Source organism: Podarcis liolepis, assembly GCF_965112155.1.
Source record: "Podarcis liolepis genome assembly, chromosome: 13".
NCBI classification, from domain to species: domain Eukaryota; kingdom Metazoa; phylum Chordata; class Lepidosauria; order Squamata; family Lacertidae; genus Podarcis; species Podarcis liolepis.
In genome coordinates, this window is record NC_139573.1 from 20,789,953 (window position 1) to 20,806,726 (window position 16,774).

The following is a 16,774-nucleotide window of genomic DNA, read 5'->3' on the forward strand; positions in this document are numbered from 1 at the left end:
ACACAAGCAAATAGGAACAGCATTCATTGGTGCCTTGTGAAAACCAATCATTGGTGCCTTGTGTAAGTCGGAGTGGGGAACCTTTTTCCAGTCTGAGGGCAACTACCGCTTCTGAGCGAGCTTTCAGGGTCCACATGCCAGTGGTGGGCGGGGCCAGAGGCAAAAGTGGGCGGAGCAAAGACCATCAATGTTACCTTCATACAGCAGTGAAGATAGTTTCTTCACGCACCTCGCTCTCTCTTTCACCCAGGCAAAAAGGCACCATGAGAGTTGAAGGACACTTTCAAGCTGGGTAACAGGCTTGGCACCTCGCCTCCCCCCCCCCCAAGCTGGACATCCCTTCACCCCTGCGTCTGGTATTGTTTATGATGGAATATGTGACCCACAACTACGGTGTTAATCTAGCTTTATTCTTCTTGGCACAACACAGCACCCTTCAGATCAAGTGTGGGGGACTTGTGGCCCTCCAGATGCCGTTGGACTACAACTCCCATCATCCCTTTCACTGGCTATGCCGGCTGGGGCTCATGGGGGCTGAGTCCATCAAGGCCCAAGCAGGGCCACAGCTTCCCCCCTCCTGTGGTAAACCGTTCTCCTCAGAACTCTTTCCAGAACAAGTTGCTGCTTAAAAGAAGTGGACTGTCGTTCCATGTGGGGAAACCAGAAACAGGTGCTCAGAAGCTTCTCCAGGAGATGGTTTTTAATTTTAAATAGCGTTTTTTGAATGTAAAAAAACCTGCCTCCCGTTCCCAATACGTTTCGGCGTTCAAAGCGAGTTTGCAACCCCTAAATGCAGATGGATTCTCTTAACTCTAAGCCAAGACAGATTTGGAATATTAAAAAAGAGGCGGCAAGAATGTTCAAGCGGTAAATTTGAAATGTCTGGAGAACTGCAGATCAGGAAGCAAAAGTTAAGCTTTTTTTTAGCAGCGGTGACTAGTGTACGAAAGCTAACTTTTTCCAGAGCAAAAAGTTTAGACTTGAGACTTCTGTGCTTCTGCGTGAATCCAAGAACATACTTTAAAAAAAAATTAAAAACAGTCTCTTCCGGACAGATCCTGGATGTGTAACTACTTTTTTTTTAAAAAAACAAACAAACACAAAACATGTGTGAGTTTCTGTGTGGATTTAAACAGTTCTGAAGACACATCAGTTTCTCCCTCTCTCTCAATATTGCACTTTAAAAGCAGGAAGCGGTTGAATTTTGGAGCAGAGAGAGCAGCGGAGGCGGCGATTTCAGTCCGAAGATTCCTCCTCGTTGCACAGAAGATGCAAGCAGGAGCTCTTCTAAGCTCTGGGCACATCCCAGAGTGGAGTGTTTTGCCGCCACAAAGCGGCCTGCAGTCGTAACAGGCAGAAGAAGGCCACCTTTATCCGAGAGCATCACCGGTCCAGTCCAAACTCTGACAGAGAAAAAGGCAGGACTGTCAAAGCTATAGAACCAAGTCATAAATACAGCATTGGTAAGATGAGAGAGAAAAACGGAGAGGCTGTAGCAGGAGGAGGAGGAGGAAGAAGAAGAGGCGGCTCCGGTGGGCTGTTGCTCAGCCTACGTCAGACTGGGTAGACCCAGTCACTGGCGACATGTCCATACTGCAGGGAGAGAGAGAGAGAGAGAAATAAATAAATGAATAAGGGAATTTCCGTGTATTTTTCCGTGTATAAGTATATTTTTTCCCAAATTTTTGGTGTTTAAATAAGGTGTCGCCTTATAATAATAATAATTTATTATTTATACTCCACCCATCTGGCTGAGTTTCCCCAGCCACTCTGGGTGGCTCCCAATCAAGGGTTTAAAACAATACAGCACTAAATATTAAAAACTTCCCTAAACAGGGCTGCCTTCAGATGTCTTTTGAAGATAAGATAACTGCTTATTTCCATCACATCTGAAGGGAGGGCGTTCCACAGGGCGGGCGCCACTACCGAGAAGGCCCTCTGTAACCTCACTTCTCATAATGAGGGAACCGCCAGAAGGCCCTCGGCGCTGGATCTCAGTGTCCGGGCAGAACGGTGGGGGTGGAGATATACAGGCCGTTATACGTGGATAGTGCATAGTGCATTTTCTTGATTTTGAGTCCCCCAAAATAGGGGGCGTCTTATACACGGGGGTGTGTTATACATGGAAAAATACAGTAGTCAGTTAGCATGGCTGGAAATGCCACCTGGCTGCAAATACACAGACAATGATATGCCCAGTAATGTCAACCCTGACTGGCAGCAGCTCCCCGGGAGTCTTTTCCTGGAGATGCTGCTGGGGGTTGAGTCTGGAGCCTATCCCTGAGCTGCGGCCACTTCCCTGCTTAGCTCTAGGCTTTGCAGCTGCCTGACACTGGGATAATGACGGGAGAAGCAGAAATGGGCCCAACCCCACAATGCAGTAAGGGAGCAAAAGAAAGTCTATTTTCCCACCTCCCCTTAAATTTATGAGGTGGGGTGTGTGTTTGGGGGTGGAAGCAAACCACTCCCCCCGCCCAACACACAGCTTCAAAAATTCTGGGAAGGTTTTACATCCCTACAAAAAGAAAATTGCTGTGTGTGTCCACACACCTGAAGCTGAAAGTCATCAAGAGATTATCAAACATGTGGGGTGAACTGGTGGAAAAGCAGGGAAGTGGCTTCCCCTAGCGATGGAGAGGGCATATCGTTCCAGATCAGAACGGGTGGAATCTGCTGCCAGCCCCCACTGTTCCTGGAGTGTGTCCAGTTGTGCACAATTATCCCATTACACTTCATTCTTCCAGGTTAAATCAACCTACAGTGGTACCTCAGGATACAGACGCTTCAGGTTACAGATTCCGCTAACCCAGAAATATTACCTCAGGTTAAGAACTTTGCTTCAGGATGAGAACAAAAATCGTGCTCCGGCAGCGCGGCAGCAGCAGGAGGCCCCATTAGCTAAAGTGGTGCTTCAGGTTAAGAACAGTTTCAGGTTAAGTACGGACCTCCGGAATGAATCAAGTACTTAACCTGAGGTACCACTGTATTAAATTCCTCTTGCATAGTGGGTACCAAAAGAAGGTTACTCCACAAGGTCGCTGCGCCCACTGGTGGCTAAACAGGGAACCACAGGCAGGATAAGCACCCAGGACTCTGCCCTTGGCCTACAAACTGTTTTCTTAAAATGAAAAACAACTTGTCCGTCCCCCCCACCCCGCCGCCCCACTTTGCTAAGCGATACCTGAATATCTGTCAGCTCCTTCAGAAACCGTTTTGCAATCTCAGGTCCGTTTTCCATGGTGGGGATATGGTAATTCTGACATGAGAGAGGAGGAGAGATTCGTCACGAAACATGAATCACAATTCGGACGGTTCAGAAAAGGCCAGTGTTGGGCCCATGTCCTAACTCTCACCTTGCCCTGGTAGAAGATTTTATTCACGGGACAAACGACACAGGCCGTCCCCGCGCCAAACATTTCCTTGACTCTGTTTTCTTCCAGGCCTTGGATCAGCTCGGCCATTGTGATAACCTTTTCAGAAACTTTGAATTCGCCCTGGGTGGAAAGAGATTCAGGATTGAAAACAAGAAACAAACAAACCCATTGCCAGCTATTTTAAAAGCAGCAACATTAAACCTCTCAAGTTCAGTATGGAAGGAGTAGCAACGCAACTACAATTGAGGAAAGAGGCTATAGCTCAGTGGGCAGGACATATGCCCGGCATGCAGAAGTTTCCAGGTTCAATCCCTGGCCTCTCCAGGAAGGGCCGGGAGCCGTGTTCAAAACTCCCATTGTTCTGGACGCATTTTGGGAACAGGAATTTCAAGCAGTTTCTGAGCTCTGGGTGCAGTACTGTGCCTAAGATTTCAGATTAAAACTGCAGAGCGGAAGGAAAGGAGGACTCCTCACTTCCAGCTACTCTCTGAAGACTGGAGAATAGACCCACTTCAGAATATTATGGGGGTGGGCAGGGGAAGGACTAGAGTACGTGAAAAATGAACTTAATATTTTAGCTGCAGTTCATTCATTTTCAGCTTATGTACTGTATTTTTCGCTCTCTAGGACGCACCCGACCATAGGGCGCACCTAGGTTTTAGAGGAGGAAAACAAGAAAAAAAATATTCTGAATCGAATGTCGTATAAACTAGTGTATTTAATAAACAACCAGTATATCAGAATCATATTACAGCCATGTAAAGTGAACAGCAGTCAACAGTGGCATTAAGAACCATCATCACTGTCATTAAGAAATGAAGAGAGACTTTAAGGTTTGAATACTCTTCTAGTCTTCTGTGAACGCCAAGAACTCATCACTGCTAGAGTCAGAATTTATGAAGCTCAGTTGCTCACAATCACTGACATCACTTTCTTCGCTATCTTCATGTAAAATACCACCTTCGTTTCCATCCAAAGCATTGCTAATGCCACATTTTTTCCTCTTAGTCCTCTTCCTCCCCTCTCTCAGCGAACAGCCTGCCCGCTGCTCCAAACCTTGAGGGGAAAGGGCAGGCTGCTGCAGAACAGACCCCCCACCCCCATTCAGCAGCCCCGGAGCATGGGGCAGGCTGCCCGCTGCTCCAAACCTTGAGGGGAAAGGGCAGGCTGCTGCAGAACAGACCTCTCACCCCCATTCAGCAGCCCCGGAGCGTGGGGCAGGCTGCCCGCTGCTCCAAACCTTGAGGGGAAAGGGCAGGCTGCTGCAGAACAGACCTCTCACCCCCATTCAGCAGCCCAGGAGCGTGGGGCAGGCTGCCCGCTGCTCCAAACCTTGAGGGGAAAGGGCAGGCTGCTGCAGAACAGACCCCTCACCCCCATTCAGCAGCCCAGGAGCGTGGGGCAGGCTGCCCGCTGCTCCAAACCTTGAGGGGAAAGGGCAGGCTGCTGCAGAACAGACCTCTCACCCCCATTCAGCAGCCCAGGAGCGTGGGGCAGGCTGCCCGCTGCTCCAAACCTTGAGGGGAAAGGGCAGGCTGCTGCAGAACAGACCCCTCACCCCCATTCAGCAGCCCAGGAGCGTGGGGCAGGCTGCCCGCTGCTCCAAACCTTGAGGGGAAAGGGCAGGCTGCTGCAGAACAGACCCCTCACCCCCATTCAGCAGCCCAGGAGCGTGGGGCAGGCTGCCCGCTGCTCCAAACCTTGAGGGGAAAGGGCAGGCTGCTGCAGAACAGACCCCCCACCCCCATTCAGCAGCCCCGGAGCGTGGGGCAGGCTGCCCGCTGCTCCAAACCTTGAGGGGAAAGGGCAGGCTGCTGCAGAACAGACCTCTCACCCCCATTCAGCAGCCCAGGAGCGTGGGGCATGGGTGCATAGCCCTCCCGCTGCTCCAAAGCTTCCCAGGGCTGCAGGGGGAAGCCGAGGCTGCCGGCAGAGGAGCGCGGACCCACCACCACCAAAGAGCAGCCCACTCTGACAATTTGGCTCCAGGGACCACACATTCGCTCCATAAGACACACAGACATTTGCCCTTACTTTTTAAGAGTAAAAAGTGTGTCTTATGAAGCAAAAAATACGGTATATATAAAAAAAGCACACCTAGGCATTCCAGTGTTGCGCCCACAACCTAGGTTTAATGTGCCATTTAGCTCCTAGCTTTCATATCTCAGTTCCTAACATGGGCTGGGAGAGTGCCCTACTTTGAAACCCTGCTGCCAGTCAGTGTAGGCAATCTTAAGCTAGGTGGGCCAGCGGCCTGACTCCGTACAAGGCAGTTTCATATGCTTCTCTAACTTAGCTCATTCAACAAAATGCATTGTTTTCCCCTCCTTTCTAAAGGTGTTGTGGGTGTGTTGAAAGATCATCTGGAGAAAGCAAAAAAAAGATTTTTGCTGCAAAATTCCAGCTTGCAAATCCGCCACCCACCCTCAGATTCATTCCAGCACTATCAAAAGTCTCCTGTTTTCTCCAAACTCACCCATTCGCGTGCCAGATCTAGAAGGCTTTGCCGTATCACACCGGGCAGGATGATTCCATTCAGAGGAGGGGTGACTAGCTCCAGATCTGGAAGGGGAGGACGCAGTGACAGACATGCAGAAAACATATAAACACAGAGCTCAACTCCCTTCAATTTTGCTTTTTTCTTTTTTTCTTTTTTTTGGTTAAGATCCAATTTTCTCATCCTCATAACTTCAAAGATAACATACTTTAAACTGCGTGGGCAACACATGTTGAATTGTCAGAAGCCGAAGAGGTGGATGAATCCAAAAAGCCATAGAAGGTAATGGTTTTTCAATAACAATGTAGAGAAGATTGTGTGTCTTTTGCTTTTAAATGGTGCAGGTTCAACACATACCAGGCTGCCAGGAATGTGAGCCAACACATCTAGACACTTCATAAACCACAAACAAGATCAAAAGGGGAACAAAATCTGAGGGGGACGGGGCGGAATTATCTACCCGGATTGCACTTAGTAAGGAAAAGGTTCAGAAAAAAGAATCCTGCAGACATTTATTTTCTCCATAAATAAGATGAGGTAATAGCTAACGCAAATTGTTTTACCTTTACATATGCTTTTAATTTTTTTCCAACGTGTTGTAATGCAACGACAGCATTAACAGTGAACTCGTCTTTTTTGGGGGGGGGGGATTTTATGTCATTTTGCAAAATTTTAAAATAAAAGTCCAAATTCTTTCTTTTTAAAAAAAGGAAAGAAAAGCTAGAGCTGCCACCCGATTAAGAAACCCTGCTTGACTGAACATATGAGTTTTAGCTGATTAATCAGATTTCATCGGCATAAATTTGCATTTGAAAAATACCAAAAAAAATACATCTAAAGGGAAAAGAAATATACTTTGCTTCTGAATGAAGCATTCATATGTCCCCGGAAGCACCTTTTCCTTCACATACAGGGCGTCACTCAAATATTTTTTATTAAGTGGTGGCTGGTGCTCATGGGAAGTCATACAGCAGAAGGTAAGGAGACTAAGAGGAGGTGGAGCCAAAGGCAATGAGAGGCGGAGCCAGAGACAGTGAGGGGCAGGGCCAAGTAAGGCTAGTTCTGTTCCCACCTCCCTCCTCCCTGCTGAGTTCTACAAGGACAAGGCTGATGGAAAGAGCAGGAAGCTGGCATGCCCTGCCACCCCCTGGACTGCAGATGGAGGCCGATGCAGCAGTGTCCCACATGCCCTATTAGACCAGCCAATGCTGCTTTCATTTCATTTCATTTCATTTCATTCAAGTTATTTGCCTCCACTCTCAGAGGCAGTGAGTCTCAGTACCCCCATTGCTGAGAATTGCAGCTCCCGACAACTCAGGGACCCAGTTCCTCACCTCCCTGCTGGTCTTTCCAAAGCACAAAGATGTTCATAGTCCCGACTTCTGTGATCTGGTGGTCGTCCCCGTAGAGCCAGAGAACCTGCTGGCAACCCTCTTTGGCGGCCTCCATCTGCACGTAAATGGTGGGGCCGTAGTTGCTAAGGGAAACACAAGAGCAAGGCAGGATTTTGCCGTCAGGTTTTTTTAAAAAGGCATCTGCAGGCAGCAGAGAGTGCCGAGTCAACCCTCTCTTTGAAGATGTGGGGAAGGCAGGCCACAACTCTCGGAGATAACCCCATTACACTTATTTATGTGAGTAATTTTATACTGCCGTTCAGGGCATAGTACCTGTCAGTGTTTGTAGAAAAGCAAAAAAAAGAAGGAAAGGGTTCTGACCTCCCTTTATCTTCTCAGTCTCCTTGTCGGCACAAAAAAGAGTCCACGGGAATATCCTTGCAGAGTTTTATTAAAAGTCTTTGTGCAAAACACGACTGAATACCACGACTGAAACACACCAGCACCAACCAACCCAAACACCAGCCAACACCCAAACCAACAGTTCTCACCTATATATACAGCCTGCTGCAAGCCGCTGAGTCATGCTGACCCAGCTTTATTCACATTAAAGAAACAGCGGCCATTTTAGCCGTGACACCCCTTCTGTTTCTTAAATGCGAAAAACCCCAACAGAAACAATACATTACAACAATACAACAATACATTATATACATAAACCCAGTTTTGTCATCAATTCATTATGGCATGTTGCTGGCAAAGGCTTGGTAAACAAATCAGCAATATTATCTTGTGATTGACAATACTCCAGTTTGATTACCCCATTCTGTACACAATCCCTCACATTCGCATGACGGATAGCAATATGTTTTGATGCGGATTTCATTATTTCCGAGCCCGCTAATGCAATGCACGATTGGCTATCTTCATACACTTGGATAGGCAAATCTACTTTACAATCTAGATCTTTTAGTATCTGTATAAACCACATGATTTCATTGCATGCTAGCGACAGGCTCCCATATTCTGCCTCACATGATGAGGTCGCAACAAATCCTTGTTTCTTTGACCTCCATCCAATTATGGAATTGGCAAACATCATAACCATTCCACTTGTAGATTTTCTAGTAGCTACACAGCTTCCCCAGTCCGCATCAACAAATACTTCTAGTTTTTCATCTTGTGTACTAGAGATCTTCAAACATACATTTAATGTCCCCTTTAGATATCTGATAAGCCTTTTCAAAGCACACCAATCAGCAGTACTGGGTTTAGATACACGTTGGCTCAGAACATTAGTAGCACATGCAATGTCTGGCCTTGACCACTGGCTTAAATACAACAGTGATCCTATTTTTGAGTGATACAACTCAGGCTGGTCAAATTCATCATCACATAGTGTCTTTGGGAAATCTGGTGTCATGGGAGTCTGAACTGGCTTGCAGTTTTCCATGCCAAACTGCTCTATTAAATGAAGAATTTTCTCTTTCTGACTCAATAGGAAGCTTCCATCAGCTTCCTGCCTTACTTCTACTCCCAAGTAATTGCTTACAGGCCCCAAGGCTTTAAGCTTAAACCTCTTTTCCAGTTGACTTGTGAGCTTCTGGATCTCATCTGTGGAACTCCCTGCCACAAGCAAGTCATCAACAAAGACTAAGAGCATTAGATATTTGTTGCCTGTCCCCTTGGTGTACAGACATGGATCAGCCACACTCCTTTTAAAACCAATTTTTACAAGGGCTTCATTTAAACACTGGTTCCAACACCTTCCACTTTGTTTGAGACCGTAAACAGCCTTTCTCAAACGCCAGACTGCACCATTCTCCTCTTCAAACCCAGGGGGTTGTCTCATTAACACTTCATGGTCTAAATTTGCATGCAGATATGCAGCATCAACATCAAAATGGTGCACTGCTAGTTGTCTTACAGCAGCAATGGAAAGCATTAAACGAAAAGTTTCACTCTTTACCGTGGGAGAAAACACTTCATCATAACTCTCCCCTTTAATCTGAGTGAACCCTCTGGCTACTAATCTGGCTCGAAAACGTGGTTCCCCAGATGCAAGGGTTTTCCTTTTGTAAACCCACTTGCATGACACCACTCTGCCACCAGGTGGCGGCATTATGACCTCAAATACTTTGTTACGTTTAAAAGAGTCCATTTCTTCTTTCATAGCTTGTTCCCACAAAGCACGTTCCCCAGGGGGTAAGTCTAAGACTTCATTATAACTTTGTGGTTCCACACAACTCACATTGCATACTCTCACTCCTCCTAGGGTCAAACGTTGAGGAGGTACACCCTTGTTTGAACGCTGGGAGCGTCTAGGCACAACTACTTCTTCTTCCCCCCTTATCTCTGGCTCTTCTTCCTCTTCCTCTAGAGAAGTATTATCTATTGCCACATCTTTTGGGGAAATCTGTGCCTCCTCCTCATTCTGCTCCTGTGTTGCCAATGGCTGAGAAGAAGCCTCTTCTCTTACTTGCAGGGGCAGTAGGCAATCAGGGTTGGCATGGATCGCAGTCCATCTGTCCTGGTCAGCGAAGTCTGCACTTCGTGACAGAACCACGCGTCCTGGGCGTAAATTGAAACGCCACCCTTTGCCATAGGACTGATATCCCACAAACCGCAGTTTCTGCGCTCTAGCGCCCCCTTTCTGACGCTGAGCTTTGGGAATATTTACATGTGCCCAAGAACCCCAATTATGGAGCATTGTCCACTCTGGTTCTTTACCAAACAACACACGATAGGGAATATCTTTTATAGAGCTAGACCAGGTTCTATTAATCAAAAAGTTCGCGGTCAGAAAAGCCTCGCCCCACAGCCTATGGTTGTGGCCCAATCCTGCATCCACTAGCAGACAGTCCTTTACTGACTGTATTACAGCCCCACGTCTTTCACAGAGACCATTTTCAGCAGGGCTATAAGGGTTAGTCAAACGGTGAGTGATCCCCTTACGTCGCAACCATGCCCCAAATTGTTTGTTCAGAAATTCTCCGCCCCTATCTGTTTGCAGCTGCACAACAGGCCGAGCGAAGAGCTTTTCAGCTTGGGCAACCCATTCTCTGAATGTGGGGAAACACTCAGATTTCTGCTTTAACAAAAACAGCCAACTAAAACGTGATTTGTCATCTATTACCAGAAAAGCATATCTGGCGCCCCCTTCAGTCTTCTGTGGAAAAGGGCCTATCACGTCACAATGGACAAGTTCTAAAACCTCTTTAGATACTCTGTCACTTTTAGAAGCCACAGGCTTCCTCTTAGATTTGGCCATTTTACATACATTGCAATCTAGGAAACAGTTACAGCTATTTACTTTTAGGTTCTTGCACACCTTTTGCATTTCTGAAAGCACACGGAAATTGGCGTGACCCAGTTTTCTGTGCAGTTGATGTACACACCCCTTATGAACTGGCAAATTATCCTGAACCACCTGGGCTGCTTTAACAGGCTTGTCCTGCATTACATATAACCCATTTTCCAACTTTGCCTGGCCACATACCTGAGTTCCATTCTTTATCAGACAGCCATCCTGCGTGAACTTAACACTATACCCTGCATTAATCAAACAGCTTACAGACAGTAGACAATAGTCCAAACTGCTGACAAACAGAGTCTCTGGTAGAGTAGTGTTCAAGCACTGCAGGAAACATGTTCCCTGGCCATCAATCTTGCTTCTACGACCATCAGCAAGATAGATTGAGTCTTTTCCATCAGCTGGCTTCTCCAGGGTCTTAAAGTCCTCCCGACTGTTGCAGATAATCCTGCTACTCCCAGAGTCCAGCAACCATGTTCCTCGAGGTATCTTCCTTTCCTCCCGAGAAAATGCAGACACAAACTGAGCAGAACGTGTGTTCTTCTTCCCTGAAGAGAACCCCTTCTGCTTACGTTTCTGTGTCGATTGCTGTCTCTGCTCCATGTCGTCTCCTGGAAGTCTTGCCCTGCATTGGCTTTGGAGATGCCCGGGTTGGTTGCATCTATAGCATCTCCTCACCGCCATGGCCAAGTCCAAACCTTGGCGCTGCTCCATTGGCAGATTCTGCTGCTGGCCCCCTTTGCTGTAACTCCTCCGCTCTTGGAGTTCAGCCTGTCTATCTGACCTTCTTTCTGCTTCTTCGGTCAATCTGCCAACCACATACTCAAGGGTCAGATCTCGGGGACGCATACTCTCCATGCTGTTAATTACAGGCAACCAGCTTTCAGGCAAACTTGAAAGGATAATGTAGGTTTGGTCAGTCTCATCATAACGCTTACCTCTCTGCTGTAGTTGAAGAAACAGAGATTTCAGCGTTTGAAGATGAGTTGCCAAACTCTCACCTTCTTTCATAACAGTCCTGAACAGCCTTCTGGTCAGAGAAATGATAGTTCCAGCAGTTTCTCTGACATGCATTGCCCTTAATAAATTCCAGCACTCAAACGCTGTGCTGGCATTTGCTACATGCAATAACTGAGAGTTGCTCAAACACAGCATAATTTGGGCACGGGCCCTTTCATCTAGCCGTTTTTTCTCAGCAGAGTCCCTTCTCAAAACCTCAGTTTCAACACAGTCCCATAGTCCATCTCTCCTTAACAACTGCTGCATTTTAATTGACCAAGTCAGCCAGTTGTTTTCTGAGAGAAGTTCAAAAGGGATGCCTCCCCCAATATTTACAACTTGGGAAGACTGGAAATCTGCCATCTCTGCTGGTGCTTGCTGAGCCCCTTCTGTGGGGTCTCCAGCAATCTCTCCTGACTCTCTCTTTAGAGTCCAACTAGATGGTCCTGGCTGGCACTCACCGGCTTCTAACTGCTGCCTCTGTTGACCCTCAGGTCCCGCCTGGCTCTGCAACTGGTGTAGCCGCTCTGTGAGTCACCTACTGTGGTCCTCTAGCAGTTCAAACTGTTCCAGTAGCCGATGCTGAGTGCTTTCCTGATCCTCAGATCCTAGCCGCTCCAGCGTCGCTGCAGACAGTTACAGCTTGCCGCCAACTGCTCCAACGCACAGCCACTGTCTCCGTACACCACCAGGACTCACCAGCTCCTTGCTGAAATGCTGTTAGTCGTTTTGCACTCTGCACATGCTCAGAAACACTGGGCCCATAACCTGTCAGTGTTTGTAGAAAAGCAAAAAAAAGAAGGAAAGGGTTCTGACCTCCCTTTATCTTCTCAGTCTCCTTGTCGGCACAAAAAAGAGTCCACGGGAATATCCTTGCAGAGTTTTATTAAAAGTCTTTGTGCAAAACACGACTGAATACCACGACTGAAACACACCAGCACCAACCAACCCAAACACCAGCCAACACCCAAACCAACAGTTCTCACCTATATATACAGCCTGCTGCAAGCCGCTGAGTCATGCTGACCCAGCTTTATTCACATTAAAGAAACAGCGGCCATTTTAGCCGTGACAGTACCCGCCAAGGGCAGTTCACAAAGCCATGAAAGATAAAAATGCACATCACAACAACATGCAAAAATAATTTCGCTCAGTGACAGCGATAAAAAGAGCCTCAGCTGTTCAAATGTCAGCTTAAGAGAGTGGGGACCAGCCTTCCCCAATCCAGCGATGGAGGAGGCTCAAACAGGTGCAGGTAAGACAGTCCTAGGTGAAGTCTAGATAGAGCTGGGCGATATCAGCTTTTCAACATTGCAGTGTAAGACCTACATTGGCTCCCAGTACGTTTCCGAGCACAATTCAAAGTGTTGGTGCTGACCTTTAAAGCCCTAAATATACCTGAGCCCAGTATACCTGAAGGAGCATCTCCACCCCCATCGTTCTGCCCAGACACTGAGGTCCAGCGCTGAGGGCCTTCTGGCAGTTCCCTCACTGTGAGAAGTGAAGCTACAGGGAAACAGGCAGAAGGCCTTCTCGGTAGCGGCACCCGCCCTGTGGAACACCCTCCCACCAGATGTCAAAGAGAACAACAACTACCAGACTTTTAGAAGACATCTGAAGGCAGCCCTGTTTAGGAAAGCTTTTAATGTTTGATGCATTACTGTATTTTAATATTTTGTTGAAAGCCGCCCAGAGTGGCTGGGGAAGCCCAGCCAGATGGGCGGGGTATAAATAATAAATTTATTATTATTATTATTATTATTATTATTATTATTATTATTATTAAGCTTGTTTCTCCCTCTGCATCGTATGAGGGCAGAGTGCAAGGGCGGTTTCACTCAGCAATGTATCATTGGGGAAACTGCTGCCGCTCCTGATTCCCTCTGCTAGCAGCACCCACTGGAGGAAGGAACTCTTGACTCCCTCCAGCGGACGCTTCTAGCAGAGGAACTCAGGAGCAGTGGCGGTTTCACCAGCGATATATCTCTGCTCCTCATACCAGTCCTGGGCGATATATCACCCAGGCCTAGTGAAGTCCTTGTCATTTCCAGTTAAATTATTTCAAAACACCTGGGAAATACGCTCCCTTTTCTCTCTCTTCCTGAGATCTTGGATATCCACTGCCAGTCGGGCTAGACAGGAGTAGCCAATGCAGATGTTACTGGAATACAACTCCCATCTCTCCCAACTTTTAGCCGTGCTATCTGGGGCTGATGGGAGTTGCAGTCCATCAAGACCCAGAGGCCACCACGTTGGTTGCCCCTGGATTTGGCAGCGTTGGGCTGGAGACCATCCTGCTGCCGTACCTGCTGAAACAGAAGCCGTACTCACCCGCCCATCTTGCAGTCCCCCACGCCGCCCATCCAGGCACGGACAAAGCGAGGGTCGGCCAATAAGGAAACGGGGCTGAAGGTGCCGGTAGTGAAATAAGCTCCCACGGGGCCCAGGATCACATAGAGCAAGGCGTGCCTGGACTTGGCGACCCCCAAGGAGGGCTGTGGAGAGGGAGAAAGAGAGAGCAAGGTGTTGGCACAGGCGTTGGCTGGTGGCCATTGGAATGGGCAGAGTGGGAAGAAGGGCAGCCCAGCAGGGGACGGAGTCAGAGTCAACGAGAGCCAATGGCAGGGGCAGCCAGCTCTTTCTGTTTCTGTCCCCATCCTCTTCCCGCTGCTCCTCCCTCAAGGGTGACCCTGAGAAGGAAGACGCCAAGAGGCTGGGCTGCTTGTAAGACGGCGGACTGAGGATGGTGCGCCCCCAATAGACCAAGCTCCCCTAATTGGCAGTCGAGCAATATCCTCCATCAGTGACAGGCCAGCTCCATCAAGCCTCCTTCCTGTTCCCTCAACAGTCACCATTCCATCAGGCTGCCTCCGTGGGAGAAACAGGAACCAGGGCACATTCCATCAGGTTTGATGGCCTCGCTCCATCAGGCACCTCCTGCCCCAAACTATGCCATCTGGCCAATCTAGGAACTACTGTTTAGAAACTGGGGGTGCCTGAGTTTTGATTTTCCCCTCCCCCTTTTCCCTGGGGTGCTGTGGCCTTTGGGGGGGGGCTGTGGGTAAAGACTGCCTTGTTTTGACTGCGTGTAAGCCGCTGAGGGAGCCTTTCTAGCAGAAGAAATACAGTCATACCTTGGAAGTCGAACAGCCCTACTTCTTGAATGTTTTGGCTCCTGAACGATCAAACCCCGGAAGTGAGCGTTCCAGTTTTCGAACGTTCTTTTGGAAGCCGCATGCACGACGGGGCTTCCGTGTGGGATATAAAGCTGTCAGTCAAGTCCAACGTTCTGAGAGGACTAACTGCCTCTATGGGGCAGGCAGTTTTTTCAGTTGGTCAGTTGCTGCAAGGAGTGTTAACTGGTAACTGCTTAGATGCAGTCTTCTCATGACTAACTGCTATCTAGTATATAGTTTATCTGTTATGTAACCTAAGCCTGCCCTTAAGGAACAACTCTGTAAACCTGAATGAATCTGATAGTAAAGTAGCTTATGTTAATATGATTCAGATTCATGTGTGTTTTCTTTAAGAGGGACACAGAAAGGGATTATCAACCAGGAAGGTATAATTATTGATAGGACTCAAACGAGTTAGCAACCTGCTTATTGCTGCATAAACTCAAACAGGAGATCGTTTAAACTCTGCTAAATTATATAAACGTCCCCACATTCCGCGGCTTCCGATTGGCTGCAAGAGCTTCCTGCAGCCAATCAGAAGCCGCACTTTGGTTTCCAAACGTTTTAGAAGTCGAACGGACTCCGTTTGACTTCCAAGGTATACTTCAAAGAGGAGAGCGGAGAGGTGGGCCCGGGAAACACACCTCGGTGCCGATGAAGGTGGGGCGGATGTAGAGGCTGGTGGCTTCGGCGTGGGGGACCCAGTCTTGGTCCAGGTGGATCAGCCGCCGGATGCATTCGAGAAGCTCAGACTTGTCGAAGGGCTGTTGTGCAGAAGGGAGGGGTGGGGAAAGAGCAAGGAAGACCGGTGAGGCTGTTTCCCCTTCTCCTTTCTGGAGCCCAAGAGCCTCAAGGCGAGCCTCTTTCCCCACTCCCACAGAAAGATGCTTTAGGGCTGCAGCCCAACGGCAGAGCATCTTGCCCTGCATGCAAAAGGTCCCGAGTTCGAGTCCCGTACTCCGTAGTTAAAAACTCTGGAGGGCCACTTCTTTGAACACGCTCGCACCCTGTGCGGCGAAAGGGACTGCATCGCCGTTTGTGCCGAGGAGAGAAAAGGGAAAGGGCGAGCCGAATGCAAGAAGTTCAGGCTTTGCCCTGGGATGGTTGGGTCAATGTAGATGCCAGACTCAGAGATCTGTGCATCCCTTTGAGAAGGTAGCAAGGCAGCCCTGCTGTGTTCAGGGACCCTCCTGCCTGACCCGAGGATGAGCGGTGGGGAGGGCCTGGGTCTCAGCCCCCAAACCTTGCAGCACCACTTGTGGGGGGGTGGGGCATATCCGAAGACGGCTTAAGATGCAGCAACCCACGGTTCCTGCAGGAGAGGGAGGCAAGGGGCCGCCTCACCAGAAGTACCCACCGGAAGGGAAGCACGTTGTGCGGTACGTAACATGCGGTTCATGTTCATCATGGGACGGAAAAGTTGGATGCGCTTGTCTGGGCCCCGGAAAGCCTTCATCCCCTCAAAGAGCTAGATAGGAGAGAGAGAGGAGAGTCGTATGGAAGAAACGAGCTATTTAGAGACTCTACCTAGTGAAACTGACAGCGGAGACTCTTTTTATATAGGAAGCAGTTACCTCCACCGAGTAGTGCAGGGCGGAAGAGGCTGGATGCAGCGAGAGATTCTGGAAAGGTTTGATGTGTGGCTTCCCCCAGCCTTTCTCCTGGCTCCATTCTATCATGAGCATGTGGTCTGTGAAATACTTGCCAAAGACCAGGTCCTTGGGGTCCGGTTTGGACTTTGGGTGCTTGTTCAATTCAATCTGGAGGTCCGAGGCCTGGTTTTGAAACAAAACAAGAAACAGGGACCGTTCATCAGTCAGGCCTCCATGAGGACTAGGAATTTGCTTTTTCAATATCAAACTAAAAGGTGGGATCTCCCTCTGCGAGGGTTCGGATCCAACCCGCATCTTCCTAGCTCAGATTCCCCCCCCCCAGATTAGGAGTTCTTGAGCCCGCAAGTTTCCTCACCTTGAACGTGGTGCTTAAAAATCTCTGGGGACCGAGAAGAGAAATTAGCGCATCGCCGCTGGTCCTCCCTCTCAAAACCTAGAAGGCAAGATGCAAATGGGCGAAGAACTGGT

The 16,774-nt window shown here is 48.4% G+C and overlaps 1 protein-coding gene across 3 annotated transcripts in view; it reads right to left on the reverse strand.

The window, feature by feature from the left end:
* Nucleotides 1–394: 394 nt before the first annotated feature.
* BCAT2 (branched chain amino acid transaminase 2) overlaps nucleotides 395–16,774 on the reverse strand; it is a 30,263-nt gene continuing 13,883 nt past the window's right edge. For 2 of the 3 annotated variants that reach the window (XM_083472013.1, XM_083472014.1), the window contains exons 2-11: nucleotides 16,662–16,739; nucleotides 16,268–16,468; nucleotides 16,051–16,161; nucleotides 15,338–15,457; nucleotides 13,849–14,012; nucleotides 7,206–7,348; nucleotides 5,851–5,936; nucleotides 3,354–3,494; nucleotides 3,182–3,256; nucleotides 395–1,593 (exon numbers count right to left, since the gene is read on the reverse strand). In XM_083472013.1, coding sequence (XP_083328139.1) covers nucleotides 1,555–1,593; nucleotides 3,182–3,256; nucleotides 3,354–3,494; nucleotides 5,851–5,936; nucleotides 7,206–7,348; nucleotides 13,849–14,012; nucleotides 15,338–15,457; nucleotides 16,051–16,161; nucleotides 16,268–16,468; nucleotides 16,662–16,739 — 1,158 coding nt within the window. In that variant the 3' untranslated portion in view covers nucleotides 395–1,554. Of the gene's footprint in view, nucleotides 1,594–3,181; nucleotides 3,257–3,353; nucleotides 5,279–5,640; nucleotides 5,937–7,205; nucleotides 7,349–13,848; nucleotides 14,013–15,337; nucleotides 15,458–16,050; nucleotides 16,162–16,267; nucleotides 16,469–16,661; nucleotides 16,740–16,774 lie in introns of all 3 variants that reach the window. The other variant, XR_014518575.1, reaches the window with a different exon arrangement.